The 24,226-nt window shown below is 40.5% G+C and overlaps 1 protein-coding gene and 1 long non-coding RNA gene across 4 annotated transcripts in view; one reads left to right on the top strand and one right to left on the bottom strand.

Moving 5' to 3' along the window:
• syk (spleen tyrosine kinase) overlaps positions 1-24,226 on the bottom strand; it is a 131,611-nt gene that overhangs the window by 15,932 nt on the left and 91,453 nt on the right. For 2 of the 3 annotated variants that reach the window (XM_078396102.1, XM_078396100.1), the window contains exons 4-8: positions 20,748-20,886; positions 12,576-12,657; positions 10,777-10,826; positions 9,035-9,142; positions 546-636 (exon numbers count right to left, since the gene is read on the bottom strand). In XM_078396102.1, the coding sequence (XP_078252228.1) occupies positions 546-636; positions 9,035-9,142; positions 10,777-10,826; positions 12,576-12,657; positions 20,748-20,886 (470 nt within the window). The remainder of the gene's footprint in view (positions 1-545; positions 637-9,034; positions 9,143-10,776; positions 10,827-12,575; positions 12,658-20,747; positions 20,887-24,226) is intronic. The other variant, XM_078396103.1, reaches the window with a different exon arrangement.
• LOC144591990 (uncharacterized) overlaps positions 1-24,226 on the top strand; it is a 46,821-nt gene that overhangs the window by 5,055 nt on the left and 17,540 nt on the right. Inside the window, exons 2-3 of the long non-coding RNA XR_013547054.1 lie at positions 22,386-22,485; positions 22,591-22,651. This is a non-coding gene — a long non-coding RNA (uncharacterized LOC144591990). The remainder of the gene's footprint in view (positions 1-22,385; positions 22,486-22,590; positions 22,652-24,226) is intronic.

A 24,226-nucleotide genomic window follows, 5' to 3' on the forward strand; every position in this document is an offset into this window, starting at 1 on the left:
CTCCCACCTGCACCCTCCGCTCTGCCGCTGCCAATCTCCTATCCCCCCACATCCGGACTAAACTCAGATCCTGGGGGGACAGGGCTTTCTCCATCGCTGCTCCCACCCAATGGAACTCACTACCCCAAACCGTTAGAGACTCCCCCACACTCACCACATTCAAAACATCGCTGAAGTCTCACCTGTTCAGTACTGCCTTCAACCACTGAAGGTCACCTCACCTACTGTCTCCTTTCTCTGTTCATTTATTTATTTACTTATTTATCTATTTATTAATTTCCCTATGTTCTCAAAATCTCTGTAAAGCGTCTTTGAGTATATGAAAAGCGCTATATAAATAAAATGTATTATTATTATTATTATTATAACACATAGCTTGGTATTTTTATAGTAAAGTAATTTATCAGCAGCAAACTATACTGGAATAAATGTTATTTATTCCAGCACCGACCCTGTGTTTTTCCCATTATTGAAATTGGATTCATTTACTTTTTATCGTAATAGAGTTGTTCACAGTTAATAGATAAAAGAGAATCATGGCTCACCTGCTTCTGCTCCTCCAGCCGGTCTACTAGGTCTGGGCATGTAGGGATTGGGTTTGGCTGCACTACCGGAACGGTCAACCTTTGTTGATTTCTAAACAAATCCAGATCAATATTAATTAGGCCTTACCATAATGCATTCATTTGTGGGGAAGAGGGGTATTGATTAGATATTGTAAGTTCTCAAGATCATTCCATTTTAAGCATGTAAATAAAGCGTGCGCCACAAATCAAGTCTAATATGGCTAATATGCCAGCCAAGAAGCAAGCAGTGTGATGCAATCACAGTACAAATAGGAGACAATGAGAAACGAACCAACACGTAATTAAAAGAAAAATATGTTCATTTATAAGTTCTCGTGAGAAAATTGACAGTTAATTTATTTCTATTTTGTTCTGCTGATTTAGAGTCAAAATCAGTCGACAAGATTCAAGATAAATGTGAGAGTCTTGATAGTTTGGTGACAAGTGGGTTTGCATCTGAAGTGGAGTGTGTTCAAATGTTCTTCATTCTTTTAACTACCATAAAATCATAAGATCGATCATGTCATAGGAGTAGAATTAGGCCATTTGGCCCATCAAGTCTACTCCGGCATTCAATCATGGCTGATCTATCTCTCTCTCCTAACACCATTTTCCTGCCTTCTCCCCGTAACCTCTGACACCCGCACTTTCTTCCCAAATCCACAATACACCATTTGTGCTCTACAATTTCCATGCCCACATCTGACTGATTTCTCACAACTGTAATATGTTCAGAAACACTCCCACTGCTTGAGAGTCCTGCAGCCCATTTCTCCTCTGTTACTGTAAACACACGGAACTGTAAATGCTAGAATCTTGCATTTCTAGATTCTAGAAATTTAAAGGTATCAGGGTTAATCACACATTAGTTGTATGCAACCATTCAGGAATAAAAGGGATTAAGAAGGTCCAAGAGGGTTAGGAACAACACGGGGAAAAATGCATCAGTTCAATTTGGAAGGCTAAAAGGGAAACTTCAGTCATCAGGAACAGAGGATAATCTGTGGAATCTGTGGAATAGAGTTTGTGAATCTGTGGAATTCTCTGCCATAGACAGCAGTGGAGGCCAATACACTGGATGGTGCCAGTTCGTCCCACACTCCATACATGTACAGGTTTGTAGGTTAATTGGCTTGGCATAAATGTAAATTGTCCCTAGTGCCTGCTGGATAGTGTAGTGTTTGGGGATCGCTGGTCAGTGCAGATTTGATGGGCCAATAGGCCTGTATCTCTGAACTAAACGTTGCTTTTTATTCAACCATGCTTTTTTTTTTTAACAGTGCAAGAGTGCAAGAGATTAAAATGTGTCATATCATTGGAATTCTATTTGGTCAGTTTTCAGTTCAGTGTTAAGGTCAGGTCACTTTTTCAACATTCTACTGCAGAAGTTTAAGTGTGCAAGATAAAACAATTTTGGCCATGCTTGTGCTGATGCGGCAAAAAAAATGTTGGTTCTGAATTTTTTTAAAATCAGAAAATTAATTCCAGATAAATGTTGCAGCGTATTTAACATCTGCAACAGCAGAGGGCAGTGCAGCATCAATTTCATGAGAGTCGTCGTTTCAATCCAACCGTGTAGGGAGGAACTGCAGATGCTGGTTTAAACCGAAGATAGAAAAAAAGCTGGAGTAACTCAGGGGGTCAGACAGCATCTCTGGAGAGAAGGAATAAGTGAAGTTTGGGGTCAAGACCCTTCTTCAGACAGAGTCAAGGAAAGGGAATCAAGAGATATAGACAGTGATATAGAACAGATAAATGTCAGCTGTGGGCTAGATGACGAGTCTTTCAATCTAACTAGCAGGCCAGTCTCTCTTCACGCCAATAATATCGCAAAAGGACACACCTTTCTCATCAGTGTCTGTGCTCTTGATTCCATGATTTCCACGTTTATTAAATAAAAACAGAGGCTTGAGGATTTATAATTTCTTAATAGTACAGTGAACCCTCGTGTTTGCCTTCCTCCCATAACCTCTAACACCTGTACTAATCAAGCATCATTGGTTGTTGAGACAGATACGATAGTGGTATTTAAGAGGTTTTTGGAGAGGCATATAGATATGCAGGGATTGGAGGGATATGAATTATGCACAGATAGACAAGAAATTGTCCTGGCATCATGTCGGGCACAGACATTGTGGGCTGTTCTTGTGCTGTACTGTTTGTTCTATGTGAATGGCTTGAGCCAAATGTTGTGGGGGATGAAAAAGTCAAGAATAAACTAATCAAACATTGCTATTTTTCTCAGCAAAGCCTTGCATGGCTACATCTGTGCCTTCTGCATCTAAAAGGGCTTTCTTCCTTTGAGGGTATTTTGTTGAGTCTGATTACAGGCAGCAATAAACTGATAAAATGTCCGTGGGGAGGTTACCATGGGTTGATGTGCCCGAGAGTGTACCATTCTTCCTCATAAGGTCATAAGTGATAGGGGCAGAATTAGACCATTCGGCCCATCAAGTCTACTCCTCCATTCAATCATGGCCGATCTATCTCTCCCTCCTAACCCCATTCTCCTTCTTTCTCCCTATAACCTCTGACATCCGCACTAATCAAGAATCTATCTATCCATCTCTACCTTAAAAATGTCCATTGACTTGGTCTCCACAACCTTCACAAAGAATTCCACAGATCTCATGCCACACAATGGTGCCCATCAGGAGGCATTGGGTCCTTTCCTACAGTAACATTAAAGCATCTTGTGGAAGGCAAGGGATTAAAAAGCACCAAAATATCTGAGGAATTCTTAAAATAATTTAATCAGTGCTTTCATTTGCTAATATTTCCAGCTGGAACGCAAGCTTGCAAAATTACCCTTAATGAGTAGTAGGTGTAGGAAGGAACTGCAGATGCTGGTTTACACCAAAGATAGACGCAAAATGCTGGAGTAACTCAGCGGGACAGGCAGCATCTGTCGAGAGAAGGAATGGGTGACATTACGGGTCAAGACCCTTCTTCAGACTTGGGGGAGAGGGGATCTAGAGATATAGAAGGGTGAGGTGTGAAAACAACAGATCCAAGCGGATGTTGAGTTCTATATATTTGCAAGACCAAGTGCAGGCTCGGCGATCGTTTCGCTGAACACTTCCGCTCAGTCCACCTAATCCTACGTGATGTTCCGGTTGCTAAACACTTTAACTCCCCCTCCCATTCCCACACTGATCTTTCTGGCCTGGGCCTCCTCCACTGGGTCAGAGTGAAGCCCAACGCAACTTGGAGGAACAGTATATGCCGCGTTGTTACTCTCCCCTCAGCTAACAATGAACCATTCCACATTTCCTTCGTATTATCCGCTTTGATCTGTCATTTTCACATTTTACCCTTCTATATCTCTACACTTTCTCGCCTGACACTCGGTCTAAAGAAGGGTCTCAACCCCAAACGTCACCCATTCCTTCTTTCCAGAGATGCAGCCTGTCCCGCTGAGTTATTTTGTGTCTATCTTAAGTTATTTTGTGTCTATCTTAAGTCTACAGCATTTTGTGTCTATCTTAAGTCAGTTTCTATACTGTTATTGTTGCACTTATTTTGTGTTCAGTTTGAATTCCCATTTAATTCATCACTGCTTTACTCACAAAGCTGTGTTCACTGAAATGATTTGGTGTAAAGCTCCCAACCACATGACAGTGGACTGACTGAATGTGAGAATTGGCACAAAACATTGAAAAACCCTGTTGGATGAAATATGCAGAACATGGCTGAGTCTGTTTGCTTCACTCGCTAGGAATGCTGAAACTGTTCATAATTACATACCAAGTTTCCCTGTGGACATTTCACTAGTGGGACTCCTACTGCACAGCTCCAAGGACCGAGTTTTGATCCCGACCTTGAGTCTGTGTAAAGTTTGCATGTTCTCTCTCTGACCTCAAAGGTTTCCCCGGGCGCTCTGGTTTGCTTCCGGATCGTGAAGACATACTGGTTAGTAGGTTAATTAACTACTATAAATTACTCTGTGTAGGTGGGTGCTACTGCAGAAAGTAGGTTAAAGAGGTAAGGAGGGGGACAGGGGACTTATGGCACACATCTGAGAACCATCTCACTGGCTAAATTGCCTGTTCTAAGGAAAAAGCATGAAAAATGACATTAAAATCATGCCTCTAATGATAAATTATTGCCATCTATTTTATATCTGCACTGTCCCACATTTATTACAACAGTTCCTCCAACCTATATTTGTCCAGTAATCAAATAACCTGCTCTTATGCATCTTCCAATGTTACTACCAGCGAGGATAGAACTAGGAGTGCTTGATGCTGGGCTTTCAACACTGGGCAATACTTGGAGTGAAATTAATTGTCAAAATGATAGAGGCAGCACGCAAAAAACCTACTTAAACAAATGAAGCTATCTTTGAGGAGCGTGATATGTCAGATCAACCATAGATTTAATGCTATTATGGTTGACGTGGTTAATCAGAACATTGCCTAACAAATGGAATGAAAAATAAATGGGCACAGTGAACGATTCCTTCTCCTCTAAACAAGGTCCAGCCATCCTCAAATGGGCCCAAGTTGGGATCAAAGGTGTGCCAGCATTGTAGCTGCATCAATGTGGGCAGCACAGTGCAGGTAGAGCTGCTGCCTTACAATGCCAGAGACTGGGTTCAATCCTCTCAGATGCTGCCTGTGTGGAGTTTGCAAGTTATCACTGTGTCTGTATGGGTTTCCTCAGGGCACTCTGGTTTCCTCCCACATCCCAAAGACTTGCGGGTTTGTAGGTTAATTGGCCTCTGTAAATTGCCCCTAGTGTGTGATGTGAAGGTGGGATAACATGGAACTAGCGTAAACAGGTGTTTGATGGCCAGAGTGGACTCAGTGGGTGGAATGGGCCTGCTTCCAAGCTGTGCCTTCCATTTCTATCAATCAATTAAATGCAACATGGTGGTGACTCAGTATCTAGTGCCCACATACACTTAACTAATAAAGATCAAAATATCCGTGGTGTTATGCCGAGTTCAGAACCATTGACAATCTTCAATAGCACGAATCACAACATCCTACCAATAGGCCTCTAAGTGAGATTCCTATGAACCAGTCTATGTCTTTGGCAAACTTGCTGTTCCTTAGGTCCTATTCAAGGGGAAAAAAGCACTACTGGAGCTGCTGCCTCACAGGTCCAGCAATGCAGGTTCAATCCTGACTTCAAGTGCTGTCCGTGTGAAGTTCCTCCCATATCCCACCGGCGTGTGAATTGGTAGCTTAATTGCCATTCTAAATTGCATCTAGCTGCCTGTGGGTGAATGGTAGAGTCTGGGGGAGTGTGGGAGAAGAAATGGCATTGGTGTGGTCTGAGTGTAATTGGGACAGAGATAGTGAGTCAAAGGGCCTGTCTGTGTTCTGTCTAACTCTACGACTTTGTGGCATATTGATGGCCAGATGGTGGAAGCAGAACCTGACCGAGAGTCCAGGCAGTGATCCAGGTCCGAGTCCACAGCAAGATGCTGAAAATATTTTGTAAGTTCTTTTCAGTGAATTAGTTTAGTTCCTGGATGGCATTGGCATCCTGATGGACCAACAGCTTTTGTTTGCTTTCCCAGCAGCCTGGTGCCGATCTGTGACATGCTCCTAGCATCATCAGTTACAATTTTAACATTTTGCTTCACAGTTTGTGCACTTGCAACAGATTGTTGACACTCAATATGTGAATACACTGAAAATTTACACATAGCCTTCTGACACAACAGGAACACCTAAGCTATGGTCCAGTTATTAATATGTAAATACAGTCTTTTGTTTTTAATGGAAGAATCCCCCTTCACTACTCAAATAATATTTTAGAAAATCAACAACTTTGTAAATTCAAATCTTCATTTTTTTTTTCTTTGTGTTCAAGGCTATGAATATAAAGAGCCATACAGCACCGAAACAGGCCCTTTGGCCCAACTCATCCATGCCGATCAAGATATCCATCTAAGCTTGACTGATTTGGCCATGTTTGGCCCATGTCCCTCTAAACCTTTCCTATCCATTTCTGTCACCTCTGGAACAGAATTACATAAATCTTATCTTAAATGCCATTGGAGCAGAGTCCATAATTTGTTACTCTCACTGCATTGATTATCAAGCCGACAGTGAAATGCAAACTATTTCTGTGCTGCATGGGTGGATACTGCACCCTGTAATATTCTGTAACATTCAATCTGCAGCAACAATCTACAGACTCAACATCCATTCCTGACCCTGCAGTGAATCACTATCGCTTGTATCAAGTACAGTTTGGATCCATAGTTTGCTGAGTATCTGCAGTAGCAAAGTCATCACCAATTGGTGAAGAAGCTGGTGGTTTAGCTTCAGGATTGTTGAACTTGATGACTCAATTGGCAAGTTTTAAATGAGTTGTTAGCACCAAAATTGATTGTTCATATGGAATCCTGCTTGCCATAAGCCCCCCCCCCCCCCCCCCGTACCTGGAAGATTTCTTGGTTCCGTGATCCACGGTAACTAGGGACAGCAATGTCCTATCACAGGTTCATCGTAACTCCCGATTTGGATACGTCACTGGTGAGCAGGTATGGAACGACATGGCTGTCCTGACATGCCTATACTCAAACTAGGGTACTGTCCAATTCGCCTCTATCCCATTGGACTTTGTCTATGGAGCTGATGCGTTACAATGCTGAGAACTATATTCTAGACTCTATCTTTCCCTTTGCATTATCCATTGCACTTGAGTTCGACTTGATTGTATTTATGTATAGTATTATCTGATGTGTTTGGATAGCATGCAAAACAGAACAACATGTTCATTAGTACATGTGACAATAAACTTAAACCTAAACCTAAATCGAAACCTAAACCTTAGCATGCATGAGAGAGCTCAGGAACTTGTATACCAACTGAATGGCCATGTTTTCTAAAGTGACAAATACCATGGAAGTTGTAAAAGAAGACAATAACATGATACAAACACGTTTTAAAAAGTCACTACTCTTGACAAGATTGGGTCAACAGCGTAAGGCAGCCTGACAACTATTTTTACACCAAAAGTGAAAGATGCCAAATGCTGAGCAGAAGATTACTTTAAGCACTTTAAATTGAGACCTTAAAACTAGATTTGGGCAAAGGAGCATGGGGGTATAATCAGTGAAGCCCGATTATCTCCTTCAGCTTAGCCTTGCATTGCAACTTGACTGTGCTTCCGTGCTCATTGCAGTACTACAAGCAGCAAGTTGAAGAACAGTAATATCATAGCAGCCTTGAGGCCAATCAAAAGGGTCTCAAGAAGAAAGCAGTCAAGAGGCATTTAAAACTCATTTTGTCCAATTCCTTGCTGAAGTACAGAATAACACTGCTCACTGCCTCAGTTCACACTTGTACAATTCTTGATGAAGAGAAAATTGAGAACATACTTGAACATTGGTTCAAACAAATGTAACCTTCAGATTGAACAGAAGCAATCGAGTCAAAAATATCATGAAGGAGCTTATAAGAGAGAAATAATTTAAACTAAAACAAGTTTGTCTTCTTAGCCCATTGAGCGAGTCAAGGCCACACAAGTGGGAGCTCGATTGTAATCATGTATTGTCTTTCCACTGACTGGTTAGCACGCAACAAAAGCTTTCCACTGTACCTCGGTACACGTGACAATAAATTAAACTCAGCTAAAAAAACTCAACAAGTGGGCGATAGGAAATCATAGTAATATGTTCTAAACAAAGATGTTTGGCTGAAACTGAGGACAAAATCTGAAATATTCATTTTTCTCAAATGATCTACACTAGAGATATATTACATTTGGACGAGTAATTCCCTGATCACGAAGCTGTGTTAGTGTTGGATCCAGAGGCATCATGAAATGAAATATCAAATGTGAGCAGTTCCAACAAAGGGACGGAGCATTGTAAAACAGTACAAATATTTATTGAACACCTAAACCTGCAAGGAGATCAAGAATCCTCCAAAAATGAACTATTAGAATAAGTATTGTAGTTGCTGCCCATTAAATATATTATTTGCATTATTGATCCAAAAATCAGGGAAATAATGTGGTGCATCTTTCAGCATCAACGTTTTGCTCTCTTGGCATCTACGTGTCGTTATACTGTGATCCTGGTCAGACTGGAGAATCTTGCACTGAGCTTACTTTGCAAAAAAGGTAAGATGCCATAAATATTCTCCAGCACTCGGTCCACACCACAAGCCTAAATACCCAATGTTTAAGCAGTTTAATTGTGCTAAATTGCATAGATCACTACACCATTGGATATTGTATATACTTCATTGTATTGGTGGACATGTTAAGATTAAAACCAACAAATATAAGAACAACATAATGCTTAGAGCTCATGTATTATTATTATCATTGTATTAATTCACAGCAAAGGAGTTTGCATGCTTTAATTTCTGCACATTCTTCCAAACGGTTAGTAAAGAGTGCCGAAAGAAGGCAACCTCAGAGATTTCATTAGTAGCTGCATCCAAATATTAGTTGACATCATGCATTAAAAATGTTAGGGACTCAACAACCCATCAAACCTTTTGGAAAACTGTGAAATAGTTACTCGATTCAAACACCTTGCCAAAAGCAGGCTTTGGAAAGGATGATGATCTGATTCTGGAGAATATTCCACCTTCTCCCTCATGCTAGAAACCACAATTTCAAAGAGGAACATTTAATTTATTGAAGTATCTGTACACTTAATATCTAATAAGCTGTTTAAAAATAAAATTCCCATTTTTTGCTTAGGATTTCAATCTAACTTTGCAACTCTTAACCATTCCAAATATTTCTTCTGTTGTTAACCTTGTTTAAATGGAAATAAAACAGATAGAGAAATGCCAGTGATAGAGTGTGACGGCCTAAAAATCCCAGCCTGTCCTAATGGGCTTGACTGCATTTGTGTCGACTAGTGCTTCAACCTCGAGGCACTACTCAGTGGACTTTTCCCTTTTAAGAGATAAAATGGCCATACAGGACCGAAGATGGTAAGAGAGAGAGAGAGCACTGGTGATCATGGGTCACCACCAATTCCAAGTGGTATAAGTTGGGTTTGGGACCTGGCATTGGGTGGAGTGGTCTGGTAAGTAGCGAGGGGTAGGACATGATCTTCTACAGGGGTAGGACACAGAGGGGAGTTCATGGTCCTACCGGGGATTCATTGTTTAAACAGTTGTTGGCGAGTTCAGCTGTTGAACCAAACTGAGACTCAGAATTTATTCATCCGCAGTGAGGAAGGAACCACTTTGGGGACTAGTAGATGCTGATAATGGTGTCAATACGTATGGTGGGACTTGAAGGATAAGATTATATATGAGAATTAACTTAGTGCCAGTCTGGCAATGTATCCTGATGACCTAGTTTTCTCAGAAGTGACTAAAGGCTGTTGACCCTGGAAGAGTCATATAACATGGAACAGCTTGCCCACACCGACCAACATGTTCGTTCTACACTAGTCCCACCTGCCTGCATTTGGTACATATCACCTCTAAACCTATCCTATCCATGTATCTGTCTAAATGTTTCTTAAATGTTGCGAAAGCACCTGGCTCAACTACCTCCTCCGGCAGCTCGTTCCATACACCCGCCACCCTTTGTGTAAAAAAAGTTACCCCTCAGGTTCCTATTAAATCTTTCCCTCCTCACCTTAAGCCCATGTCTTTTGGTTCCCTAATGTGAGCAAAAGACTCTGTGTTTACACAATCTATTCTCTCATGATTTGGTACACCTCTACAAGGTTATATCTCATCCTCCTGCACTGCAAGGAATAGATTCCCAGCCTACTCAACCGCTCCCTCTAAGCTCAGGCCCTTGAGTCCTGGCAACATCCTTGTAAATCTTCTCTGCACCCTTTCCAGCTTGATAACAACTTTCGTATAACATGATGCCCAAAATGCAATACTTTAGTGGCCTCACCAATGTCTTATATAACTCCAACATGACCTCGCAACCTCTATACTCAATACTCTGGCCGATGAAAGCCAATGTTCTGAAAGCCTTTTTGACCACGCTATCTACCTGTGACACCATTTCAAAGGAACTATGAAACACTGCACTCCTAGATCCCTCTGCTCTACAACACTCCAAAGCCTAACTAAAATATTACTTTATATATATACCACTTTTTATACTGCATATTGTTTGTGACAATTTTATTTCCAGCTGTCCAAAGTTAAGGCGCTATAATTCAAAATTGTCACCAATCCAAGATTTCTGGTGATTGGAATGGAGCTTGAAAAGCCCTGCAAGATATTCACTTTAGCATTACAATTCTCCTTACCTGAGGATGGTTGCTTGGAATTGGTGGTAATGGAGTTACTCCAATGGAATCTAGACAAAAGCAAAATCACAGCAAAACTATTCAAGGAATTCTAAATTTGCACAATTATTCTTTGTTTTGAATTTCAATACCTCTTGAATTAGGGACACCCAATTATTCAAACACAGCACAAAATGAAACTATTGACAATTTCCAGAGAAGCTGGATGACGTGCACATGAACAGCAGTATCCTGTTTTATGCAAACTTCTAGTGTAAATGTTCAAAAACACAGGCTGAAAATGTAGTTTGAATTGCAAATGTCACAGGAAATAATAGTTTTGCTAGCTCCACACTGAAACATTCATAATAAAGGAGGCTAGGTTAAGAAATGTAGAAAGTACCAGGAGTAATTGAAATGTTTCCCCATCTAAATGTGGTTCGTTTATATCTCCATTCAGGAGTGCTGTACTAAATGGCATAATGACACAGCCAGTAGTGCTTTTGTCTCAGTGATCTGGGTTCAATTCTGACTATGTGGAGTTTGCATGTTCTTCCTTTGAACACATGTGTTTCCTCAAGGGTGCTCTGGTTTTTCCAGCACCCCAAAGACATGTGGGTTGATAATTGCCCACTGAAAGTTATCCCTGGTGGTGGAGAATCTAGAGGTGTTAATGGGTATGGGTGAGAAAAATGTTATAGGGAAATAAATGGGGAAATGGGATGAATGCAATTGCTCAGAGATTCAGCATAACTTCAATGTCATAAGGAAGGATGACATAATATTTGTGAATATATTATTGCAATTGACCCAGTACACAATGCTACCCTAAATATAAATCCCAATTTACAAAATTATTTCTAGCTCTTCAAAGGACATTTGTTTTTACCCATAGTGCAAGTGGACATTTGGGGATATGATTAACATATAGCAGAAAACATGTTTATTGACAATATAAAAACCCTCCACGTCCATTGTTATCATTATCATGTCAATGCTGTGTAACAAGCCACAATGCAACTAATCTTGGAATTATTTCCACAAATGTTGCCTGACCTACTGAGCGCTTTCAGCATTTTCTGGTTTTATTTCAGATTTTCAGCAAATGAAATAAAACCAGAAAATGTTGAAGACTGGTCTTGTAGTACGAGGTCAAGACAATCAAAAAAGCACAGGCATTACACTCAGTTACCAATTGATCACGGTCAGTTCCCATGGACATTGAGTGGACAAAAACAAACCCAGATGATTTTCTTCTCCAGTTAATATCAAGTGGGACAGTCTTTGGAGAACATGGAAAGGTGACATTTCGGGTCGGGTCCCTTCTTATGACTCGTGTTCCGACTCAAGACATTGTCTATCCATGTTCTCCATGAAATGCTGCATGACCCGCTGAGTTACTCCAGCACTGCATCTTTTTTTGTAAACCAGCATCTGCTGTTCTTTGTGTCTACATCTCTTTGATATCAAGTGGGCTTTGCTCATGTGTCAATAGCTACTGTTATTCAAAGAGAAGTTCGACAGGCTTGCCTGGTGTTGTCCCTCATCAGTGCATTCCCAAGGGAGGCAGTGCCACCAATTTAAGATGCACCAGGAGTCAGTTGTCTTGGGTTAAGGAAGAGAAGGAAGAGGAAGTAAACACACACTCAATGCACGTTTTGTTTTAAAAAAAAATTATGAAGTCAATTGTCCAGAAAGAATTTCTATTAAAGAGCAGTTTCATGTTTATTGAAATTTATATTTTTACAGTTGTGCAGCAAATACATATTGTCACTCACTGACTCCACCCCTAAGGAAATGTAGCAAAAACAGTAACGTACCGGCTGGGTGGTCCAGATTTGGACAAGGCTCAGTGAGAAGATGAAGAAGCCCATCTGGCTTGTAATAATAGTGGTCAATCATCTGGAGAGAACATTTTACATTAAATTAAAAATACCTACCATGTGTCACACACTAGCGCACACAAAAAACATGCACAAAACTCACACACGCAAGCCACAAAATATACATACGCAGGACACACATTCAGACACAGTCATTATACACACACACACATCCAACACACTTTCACTAACACACACACACACACAGGAAAGAATTGGAAAAGAGTTGTTGCTGTTCATGTCAGTAACCATCTGAACAGAAATTATGTTCCCCATTAGGCTACATCATATTCTCTCAAATTTCAATTCAAACACGTGTAAATTGCAAAATATAAAATGTTTTTAAATAATTATTAGTGCAACTTACATTATTGAGTATTTCTTAATACATTTATAAGTGACCATCTGTTTATAAATACAACTGAACATGAATTTATTGCACATTATAAACAATTTGAGTCAAACTGTCTGGTCTAATGAGAGAAAAATGACTTTAAGAAACTATACAGACAATGAATAGTTTCATTGAAGTGCAGCAGTCGGTAAAGGAAACATTCATATTTAAAATCACAAAGGCACAAATGGTGAGACGGCCAGTTTCAGGGGAATAGTAGCCTTCCAGTTTGGTGTTTTGTTTAAAACCAATGGAAATGACCACAAAAATTTAATTTGCATTGTAATTAAAACTCTTCACGTTTTGCACTGTTTATGGGTGATTTCAATAGACAATAGACAATAGGTGCAGGAGTGGGCCAATCGGCCCTTCGAGCCAGCACCGCCATTCAATGTGATCATGGCTGATCATTCTCAATCAGTACCCCGTTCCTGCTTTCTCCCCATACCCCCTGACTCCGCTATCCTTAAGAGCTCTATATAGCTCTCTCTTGAATGTATTCAGTGAATTGGCCTCCACTGCCCTCTGAGGCAGAGAATTCCACAGATTCACAACTCTCTGACTGAAAAAGTTTTTCCTCATCTCTGTTTTAAATGGCCTACCCCTTATTCTTAAACTGTGGCCCCTGGTCTGGACTCCCCCAACATTGGGAACATGTTTCCTGCCCCTAACATGTCCAACCCCTTAATAATCTTATACGTTTCGATAAGATCCCCTTTCATCCTTCTAAATTCCAGTGTATACAAACCTAGTCGCTCCAGTCTTTCAACATATGACAGTCCCGCCATTCCGGGAATTAACCTAGTAAACCTACGCTGCACGCCCTCAATAGCAAGAATATCCTTCCTCAAATTTGGAGACCAAAACTGCACACAGTACTCCAGGTGCGGTCTCACTAGGGCCCTGTACAACTGCAGAAGGACCTCTTTGCTCCTATACTCAACTCCTCTTGTTATGAAGGCCAACATTCCATTGGCTTTCTTCACTGCCTGCTGTACCTGCATGCTTCCTTTCAGTGACTGATGCACTAAGACACCCAGATCACGTTGTACATCCCCTTTTCCTAACTTGACACCATTCAGATAATAATCTGCCTTCCTATTCTTTCCACCAAAGTGGATAACCTCACACTTATCCACATTAAACTGCATCTGCCATGCATCCGCCCACTCACACAACCTGTCCAAGTCACCCTGCAACCTCATGGCATCTTCCTCACAGTTCACACTGCCACCTAGCTTTGTATCATCGGCAAATTTGCTAATGGTACTTTTAATCCCTTCATCCAAGTCATTGATGTATATTGTAAATAGCTGCGGTCCCAACACCGAGCCTTGCGGTACCCCACTAGTCACTGCCTGCCATTCTGAAAGGGACCCATTTATCCCCACTCTTTGCTTTCTGTCTGTCAACCAACTTTCTATCCATGTCAGTACCCTACCTCCAATACCATGTGCTCTAATTTTGCCCACCAATCTCCTATGTGGGACCTTGTTGAAGGCTTTCTGAAAGTCGAGGTACACCACATCCACCGGGGTACACCCGAGGTACACCACATTTCAGGTGATTTGTGCTGATATTAACGCAACTTGTGAAATAGGTATTTTTCGTCACGATCTATTAAATTCCTGGCAATGTTGTAACTGTTTGCGTTACCCCATTTTTGTCATCTTCTCCAAATCTAGGCACCCACAGCCTAACTGAGAATGGTTTCAATGGAATATAATTTCTCAGGCCTTCAAGCAACCCAACATTGGGAACACTGGAGAGGCAGTAAAGAAAAAAGGGAAATCTACTTCAAGGAAATCAGTTGGGAAATTTCCAAAATAAACCAACTGGGACCTTACTGCTAATTTCTGTGCATTTGGTGTCTTGTTACCGGAAAGATTAAACCTGGTGATGAGTGAGCAAGAAGCCACTGAATGAAATTGATCTTCGGTTGATGAGTGAGGCAAGGTTTTAATGGAGATGTACATGGTTGAGAAATGATCAAGTAGAGACATTTTGTTATCTGCAGAAGGCAAGATTTCGATGAAGCAGTTAGATGAATGATAACCTGACCTCAAGGGAGAACAAAATGTAAAAAGGGAAGAAAGCTAAAAATAATTAAAACGGAAAGCCAAATTTAAAGATATTTATTTTTAAATCTCCCTCAAGGGAGACTGTAAAACGTTCTTGAAGTTTAAAAACAAAAATCAAAACACTATTGTTGCTCAAATTCCAGAATTAAAAAAAATAGAAGTGCTGGAAACTCTCAACAGGTCAGGCAGTGTAGGTGCAAAGTGAAACTGAATTAACATTTCAGGTCAAAGACCCTCCATCAGACCAGGGAAAGAGAGAAACAAACCTGCCTTTTTAATGCAGAGAAGCTGGGGAAAAGATGGATTCAACCCTGTAATAGAATGAGGGCAGGTTTGCTCTGAGGATAAGTTGTAGAGGTCACCTGGTCAACGAGATAATAAGAGAGCAACTTCTAAAGGCTTTTTCAAGTATATCAATGACCTCATTGGTACTTTTCCCTGTTCTCACACAGAAGTCCAGCATTTCACTACTTTTGCTGGCAATTTTCATACATGACCTACCTCTCATTCCTCCCTTCCCCTCCTGGGTCTTTCCATTTCTATCTCAGGGGATAGGCCAGTGACAAACATCCATTGCAAGCATATAGTCTTCCTCAACTGCCTTGACTATCCTTCCTCACACCTTGCTTCCTGTAATCACTCTATTCCAATTTCCAATTTCCAATATCTCTGACATACTTGCTCTGATAATGGGACTTTTTTCACAGATACCTCAGATACCTTCTTTCTTTCCGAATCATGGTCCAATGTCAGCTTGAGGAACAAAACCTCATCCTCTCTCTGGATGTATTGCAGCCTTCTGGAATCAATGTTGAATTCTATGGCCTACTAAAACGCATAGTGCTGGAGTACCTCAACAGGTCAGGCAGCATCCCTGGAGAACATGGATAGGTGATGTTTTGGAAAAACAGACACACTGAGGTACTCCAGCATAATGCATTTTGCACAGGATTCCAGCATCTTCAGTTCCTTGTTTCTCTACAACGTGTCTGCATTACAATTTGCCATTTCTGTCATCCATCAATGATATTGGCTTAGTTGTATTCTCAATCTCTAACTGCCCTCATTCAACTCATTGATTGAATAATCCCCACAACATATCCCTGCAATGACCCTAGCCTCACCCCATGACAGCATCCTAGCTACCCCTCACCCACTTTAGTACAAATTAGTTTGTTTCCTCTCTATCCCAGGTGGGATGATGAGTCTTCAGTCTGAAATATGAACTTGGTTTCCCTTTCCAATAATGCGACTGGATCAGTTAAGAGTTTCCAGTTTTCTTTTCCAATGCAATATTGCATTGCTTATAGAGCTGTTTCATCAATGAGAACTTAAAATTCAGCTCTTAAGGTGATCTGAAAGTTTATGTTGTTTGATTAGTACAGATCAAAGAAGAATAGTTTTAATATTTGTAATATTACATAGAATAGCACATTACGCAAGAATTGTTGAATTGCATGAAATCTTTAACAGAGGTGATGAAAGAGAAAGATGATGTCCAAGCACTCATCAAATTTTGAAAATTCAAAAAAATCACTGAGCAGTCGATCAAAGGTGAGAATACATAGTAAGCTCTGACAATATGTCACTGGGGAGATTTATTGCATAACTGAAATCTGCTCCGTAATTCAGTTACAACAACCTTCTGCAAAATTAATTAATTAGCTGTTAAACCTTTCATTACTTGAGCGATTTGTTATGTGCCAACAATTATTTGTATCAACAATTGGTCTTGGGTCTTGCTTTTTAAAGTGTAACCTCAGACTTCCTAAGATGTTATGCAGCTTGAGAGTATATTGATATTCTAGCATCTTTGTCAAACTCTGACAAAACTGTTTATTTCTGCTGCAAGATATCCATGTGTGATATTAGCTCATTTTTTTCTCTCTCCATTAGTACACTCAGACCTGCTGAGTAAATCCCACAGTCCTGCTATTACCAACACAGATCACAGACAAACAAGTGTAATCACCCTCTCTCTGCTGCATTAACAGATGTGACCTGTTCACTGCCCACTACAGAAATACACTTTATCCTTTTCATATCCTTGAAATTAAAGTTAACTTATTTTTCTCTTGGTCCCTGTTATGATTAAATGCTTTTGACCTGAAACTTTAACTTCGTTTCTCATTTCACAGATGCTACCTGACCTGCTGAGTTTGGCTGGAATTTGCTTTCAATTGACTGCTGCAGTCTGTCGGGGATTGCTATCTGCCTATCCAGGGTGTTTGATGACGGCACAATGCCTGATTGGATGGGCTTTGAGGGCAATCCATCCCTTTCCCGCATATCTCAGAATGATATTGAAGCATTTCCTTGCACAATCAATCACTCTGAAGTTATTAATGGTCATGAAATGGAAGAAAAAAAATTAAAGCCATCCATTATACTGAAGTGAAGTTAAAATGAATTGTCTGCAGAAAGCATGAGTATTGCAGTCAATCAGTCGTCTCCCTTGCAATGCAGTTGACTGGGTTTTAATACTGTAGGCTAGGTTTATGATTTGTACCTCAGGGTCACCTCACTTTTAAAATGCTGTCTGTATTCTGAAATATATCCTGTCCTAGCCGAGTTTAAAGTTTGAAAGATGTGCAGGGCATGCTTTACACACAGAGTGGAGGGTGCCTGGAACACGCTGCCAAGAGTGGTGGTGGAGGCAGCTATGATGGTGGCATTTAAGAGGCTTTCAGATAGGCACATGGATGAAGGGATATGGATCAAATGTAACTGAGGAGAGTAATTTAACTAGGCATCAGTTTTGGCACAGATATTGTGGGCTGAAAAATCTGTCCTGTGCTGTACTGTTCTATGTTCTACCTAATCACCAGCACATTACTTCTCATAGATTACAAGATATGTGTATTTAAAAATGTTAATCTAACCTTTTCACCTACCACTTCCCACTGACAGTGAGCCAGCCACCAGAACAGGGAACTGGACTCAATCAATCAAGCATCCAACCACTAAGTTGCACTCAACTTCTGCCAACAAGCCACCAACTTTATAATACTTTATTTTGCTTTCAAAGTAAAATGTTCAAAAAGGCACAATGTTCCATTTTGAACCATGCAATACAAAGGGATAGACAATAGACAATAGACAATAGGTGCAGGAGTAGGCCATTCAGCCCTTCGAGCCAGCACCGCCATTCAATGCGATCATGGCTGATCACTCTCAATCAGTACCCCGTTCCTGCCTTCTCCCCATACCCCCTCACTCCGCTATCCTTAAGAGCTCTATCCAGCTCTCTCTTGAAAGCATCCAACGAACTGGCCTCCACTGCCTTCTGAGGCAGAGAATTCCACACCTTCACCACTCTCTGACTGAAAAAGTTCTTCCTCATCTCTGTTCTAAATGGCCTACCCCTTATTCTTAAACTGTGGCCCCTTGTTCTGGACACCCCCAACATTGGGAACATGTTTCCTGCCTCTAATGTGTCCAATCCCCTAATTATCTTATACGTTTCAATAAGATCCCCCCTCATCCTTCTAAATTCCAGTGTATACAAGCCTAATTGCTCCAGCCTTTCAACATACGACAGTCCCGCCATTCCGGGAATCATGGGATGGTTAATGCAACTCTGACGAAATTAAGAGAAAACTATTACGGTATTAAAATGGTGCATTTCTTTTCTCCGATTCTTACATCAAGCTAACAATTAAATCAAGACCTATTAAAATAGCATTGGGGGTTCATTAATTAGCGTTAGTATTTCCAGAATAGAGAAGGTTAAAATCAGCCAAAGTTCCAATTTGAAATGTTAAATAAGCACGATATTTAAGCCTGTTTAGGAAGGAACTGTAGATGCTGGTTTACACCAAAGATAGACACATAATGCTGGAGTAACTCAGCAGGACTGGCAGCATGTAGTCATAGAGTGATACAGTGTGGAAACAGGCACTTTGGCCCAACTCGCCAACACCGGCCAACAATGTCCCAGCTAAACTAGTCCCACTTGCCTGTGCTTGGTCCATATCTCTCCAAACCTGTCCTATCCATGACAGTCTAACTGTTTCTTAAATGATGGGATAGTCCCAGCCTCAACTACCTCCTCTGGCAGCTTGTTCCATTCACACACCACCCTTTGTATGAAAAAGTTACTGCTCGGATTCCTATTAAATCTTTTCCCCTTCACCTTGAACCTATGTCCTCTGGTCCTCGATTCTCCTACTCCTCCTGCACCTATTGTCTATTCCCTATTGTCTATTGACATCTTTCATATAACATGGTGCCCAGAACTGAACACAATATTCTAAATACAGTCTCACCAACGTCTTAGACAACTGCAACATGACCTCCCGACTTCTATACTCAATACACTGACTGATGAAGGCCAAAGTGCCAAAAGCCTTTTTGACCACCTATTAATTATTAACTAAATTAGGATATCTACCTGCGACACGACCTTCAAGGAACCATACACCTGTACTCCTAGATCCCTCTGCTCTGCAACACTACCCAGAGGCTTATCATTTACTGTGTAGGTCCTTCCCTTGTTCGACACCCCAAAATACAACACCTCACACTTCTCTGTATTAAATTCCAACAATCATTACTCCGCCTACCTGGCCAATCAATCCAGATACCTGCTGCAATCGTTCACAATCATCTTCACTATCTGCAAAACTACTAACTTTTGTATCATCAGCAAATTTGCCAATCTTGCCCTGTACGTTCCCATCCAAATGATTGACGTAGGTGCAGGAGGAGGCCATTTGCCCCTTCATGACAGCACTGCCATTCATTGTGACCATGGCTGATCATCCACAATCAGTAACCCGTGCCTGCCTTCTCCCCATCCCCCTTGATTCCGCTAGCCCCTAGAGCTCTGTCTAACACTCTTTTAAATTCATCCAGTGAATTGACCTCCACTGCCTCCTTTGGTAGAGAATTCCACAAATTCACAATTCACATTTTTTCTCATCTCAGTTTTAAGTGGCCTCCCCTTTATTCTTAGACTGTGGCTCCTGGTTCTGGACTCCCCCAACATTGGGAACATTTTCCTGCATCTAGCTTGTCCAGTCCTGTTACAATTTTATACGTTTCTATAAGATCCCCTCACATCCTTCTAAATGCCAGTGAATACAAGCCCAGTCTTTCCAATCTTTCCTCATATGACAGTCCTGCCATCCCGGGGATTAACCTTATGAACCTATGCTGCACTGCCTCAATAGCAAGGATGTCCTTCCTCAAATTAGGATATCTATGGAACTATGGTTTCATCGTAGAAAGATGGGGACTTTAGACAAGTGAAGGAAATTAATAGTCAAAGTCACATAACAATTTAAAATAAGAATAACCTGGCATTAATTTTGTCAACTATTTTTGATGCAGTTGCTGATACATTTTATGTTAATTTGCTGGGTTTGTTTAAATGCACTATTGCATTATAACAGGACAGAAAGGATTTTAATGAAACTAGGTTAGAAATCACAATATTTTTCTAAAAAGGGGGAAAAGGACAGCTAACCAAGCTATGGCTCCATACAGTAATAATTTTGTTGTACAAATGCTGAAAAGTGCTTTTGTTATTGGAAAAAATCCACTAATTTTGAAAACTATATGCAAATATGTTTCAGCATATATAAGAATATTGAAGTAATCAACAACAAAAAAATCTCTATATTAGCATACCTGCCAGAGGGTGTCAAACTTTTTTCCATCTGGAATGGATAGCTTGCCTGTTTTATCCCTGTCAATTCGATAATGATATATTTTACCATCGTAAATCAAACAGAGCGCATATGATCCCATGTCGTCACGATCTCTTATTCTGCAAAGAAGAAGAATTTCAATAATTAGTTAGGCAAAGCTATTGTGTGCATGTGCTGTTGAGTAATTTTTATGTGCAAATCTAGCACCAGGTCATAGTCCAGAACAGTTTCCCCTTCCACAAATGTTGAGTGTTTCCAGCGTTCCTGTTTTTATTTCAGGTTTTAACATCTGCAGTTTTTGGATCTCCAAAGAACACAAGACTGACATTTAAAACCATTCATGATAGGGCAACCCTCTCATCAGAGGAATTAGCTTAGTGACTCTATTCTAGATGCCTTTTCATGCTAGGTTACTTAAAACCTCACACAATACTTCAGATGCAACCTCGCCAACATACTGCAACTAAACGTCTCTATTTTTAAAATCCAAACCCATAACAATAAAGGCCAAAGCCCAATTTGCCTTCATAACCTGCATTACCACATAACCCATAACCTTTTGCATTTCATGCCTCTGTACTCCACACTCTAGCATTCTTTCTCTATTTAGAAAATAGTCTGCCTTTTCATTTCTCATCGCAAAGTGCATACGTGTACCAATCTATTATGGTGCCACCTCATCAAATGCCTCCTGAAAATCCAAACAGACTACATCTACACCTTCCCATACATTGATTTAAGTTGTCAAACACAATTTATCTTTCATAAAACCGTGTTAACCTGGTTTGATTGCATTACGCTAACATAAATGGGCTACTTCCTTGATTATCAACTCCAGCATCTTCCCAACAATAGCCAATAGCTGGCGGTGGTTTCCTGCTTTTTTTCTGTCACATTCAGTTTTCCAATCCACTGGATCTTTGCTGGGTTTTGAAGCAAACTTCAACCAATGCATCCATTTCCTTTAAAAGCCATGGACGCAAGCCATTCAGCCTTAACAACATGTCTGTCTTTGGTCCCATTACTTTTTCCAAAACTGTCTCTCATCGTAGGATTATTACAAATTCTATTTGAAACTAGACTGTTATCTTTGGGATGTTTGGCAAGTATCTGAAGTGAAACATGATTGAAAATATTAGTTGAAGCAATTTGTCCTTTCCAGTGTTTCCTGTTCGTATTCTCCCTGCCTCACTCTCTCCTTTGTGACCTGCTTCTTTTTCATGTGGCCATGGAAAGCCTTGATATTTGTTTTAGAACACAGAACAAAGCAGCCCAGGACCAGGCCCTTCAGCCCACCATGCTGTTTAGACAATAATAATCAATATGCTTACATGATCAATTTAGTTCATTAGCTTTTGTATCCTCTGCTGCTGTTTCCAGAACAATTCCCATTTCTCTTGTCTGCCACTTTGCATGTTTTATTTTTTGATTTAATGTTCTCCTTTGTTGATTATGAATGGATCATCTTTCTATATTCAGGTTTAAAAATGGTGAATAATCTTTGGCCGGCTCTCTCTAAACCAGCTTTCATGAAAAAGTACTTTGGCAGCTTGTATTATTATAGTATTCCTTTCATGAATATTCGAGGTATTGCAACATGTCATTTCCCTTCCTCTAGAATAATCGATTGTCTAACCCACTGCCATTTTTGCCATCATGAAAAATGTATTCATTAAACAAAACACTCCAGATAATGATCTATTGAAGCAATTCTACCGGTAAGGATTTATTGTAAAGTTAATTTTACAATTTTGTTCTCAGGTCAATTTTAAGGATTTTGTAATGACTTTTGATAGAACTGACATCTGTTCTTCACCCACTAGTTCCGGCCAACCACAGAACCAGGTGCAAAAGGAAAAAGCAAGATGACTGCACAAACCACAGGTTGTTCAATTTATTCTCCACTTTAACTGACAGCAGCACTGCAGTAATGCAGTAACAACTTTATTTCATGTCATCTCAAGGACACCAGGTCGGATTTAAAAAAAGACAGCACATGCAAAAACTTAAGAGATCCTTAACTGAACACAACATATCAAATTAATCATTGGTCAAATGTGCCCCAAGCTATCACACAAGAAAATTAGGTGACTGGTTGTATACTAATTACTCTGGCTTCCTGTGGCAAAAACACAAGGTTTTCTGACAGACAGGTAGGCAGTTTTCAGTGACCAATGCGACTTTTTTGCTCAAAACAGCCACATTCATTCAGCACCTTTCAAATCTCCCTTTGTTTGCAGTTAGGGTTCAGGTTACATTTCTGTTGACATTGCTTTAAGAATTGTGCAAGCAAAGTCCATCGAGTAAACACAAAAGATCTGGTGCCCTTGCTTGCGCAGGAGAATTGGGAAAATTACCAGCAATTTTCCGATTTTTGTAAATGTGGGAGAAAACCAACAATCCAAAATGAAACTGGGCAAAATGATTAGTCTCTGTGCTTTTCCGTGTAATCAAATGTGCAGTGAGTTTGCTGGTCAGGGTCTGACAAATACTATTTTGACTGAATGACAAGCTAAGTTGAAGGTAAATTCAAGTGCGAGGCAGGTGCTTTCAGCATACTTATCAATAGGTTGTAACAAACAATTGATGCAACTAAGTGATGCAACCTTTGTCCCTTTGTGCATGAATTTTGCATTAGTGTGACAATTGCATGTCTTGATTAGATAGTAATAATCTCACATCTGCTCCGGGTGGGGAGAGCGCTTGTCCTTTTACATGTCTGTCTCAGGGGTGCAAATTTCTCTCGCAGGAGGGGCCATTCACTTGGAAAGAGAAGTCATGAGTGGCCATGAAGCCTTGGATACATTGGAGAAGCTTGGGTACAAATTACAACAATTGACTCATTTTGCTTCCAGAATTTGTTTATGATGATGTGGATGATTGATTCATTGTTCTTACCTTTGTCACATGATATCGTGAAAAGAAAGAAATTCTAGGTGCACAAGCACTTCTGGAAGACTTTTGATAAGGTGCTGCAAAACAGGCTCGTCAGCAAAATTGAAGCATGCAACATGAAAGGGGTATGATAGCAACAGACCAGAGAGGAGTGCAGTGAATGGTTGTTTTTTTGACTGGAGCAAGATTAATGATGGCATTCCTGGGGATCAGTGCAGAATTACTTTGAGTGAATATTGATGAACTAGACTTGGGGATGCACGGCTCAGTGTCTAAATTTGTGTTTGATACAAAACTGCATTTGTATGAACTGTGAAGAGGATAGTGATAGATTTTTCTTCTTCTTCTTAAGCCCTTTGCTTCTCTAGGGAGCATAGGCCATTGACAGATGTCCTCCACCTCACTCGGTTGTTGGCGGTTCTTACGAGATCTCCCCAGTTGAGCCCTCTCCCAGACATTTCTGCCTGGACACCTCTTCTCCAGCTGCTCCTGGGGCGACCTCTTTTTCTTTTTCCTTGGGGGGTTCCATTTCAGGGCTTTGCCAAGTGATGTTTGTGGCAGGTT

This window comes from Rhinoraja longicauda, chromosome 3 (genome assembly GCF_053455715.1).
Source record: "Rhinoraja longicauda isolate Sanriku21f chromosome 3, sRhiLon1.1, whole genome shotgun sequence".
NCBI classification, from domain to species: domain Eukaryota; kingdom Metazoa; phylum Chordata; class Chondrichthyes; order Rajiformes; family Arhynchobatidae; genus Rhinoraja; species Rhinoraja longicauda.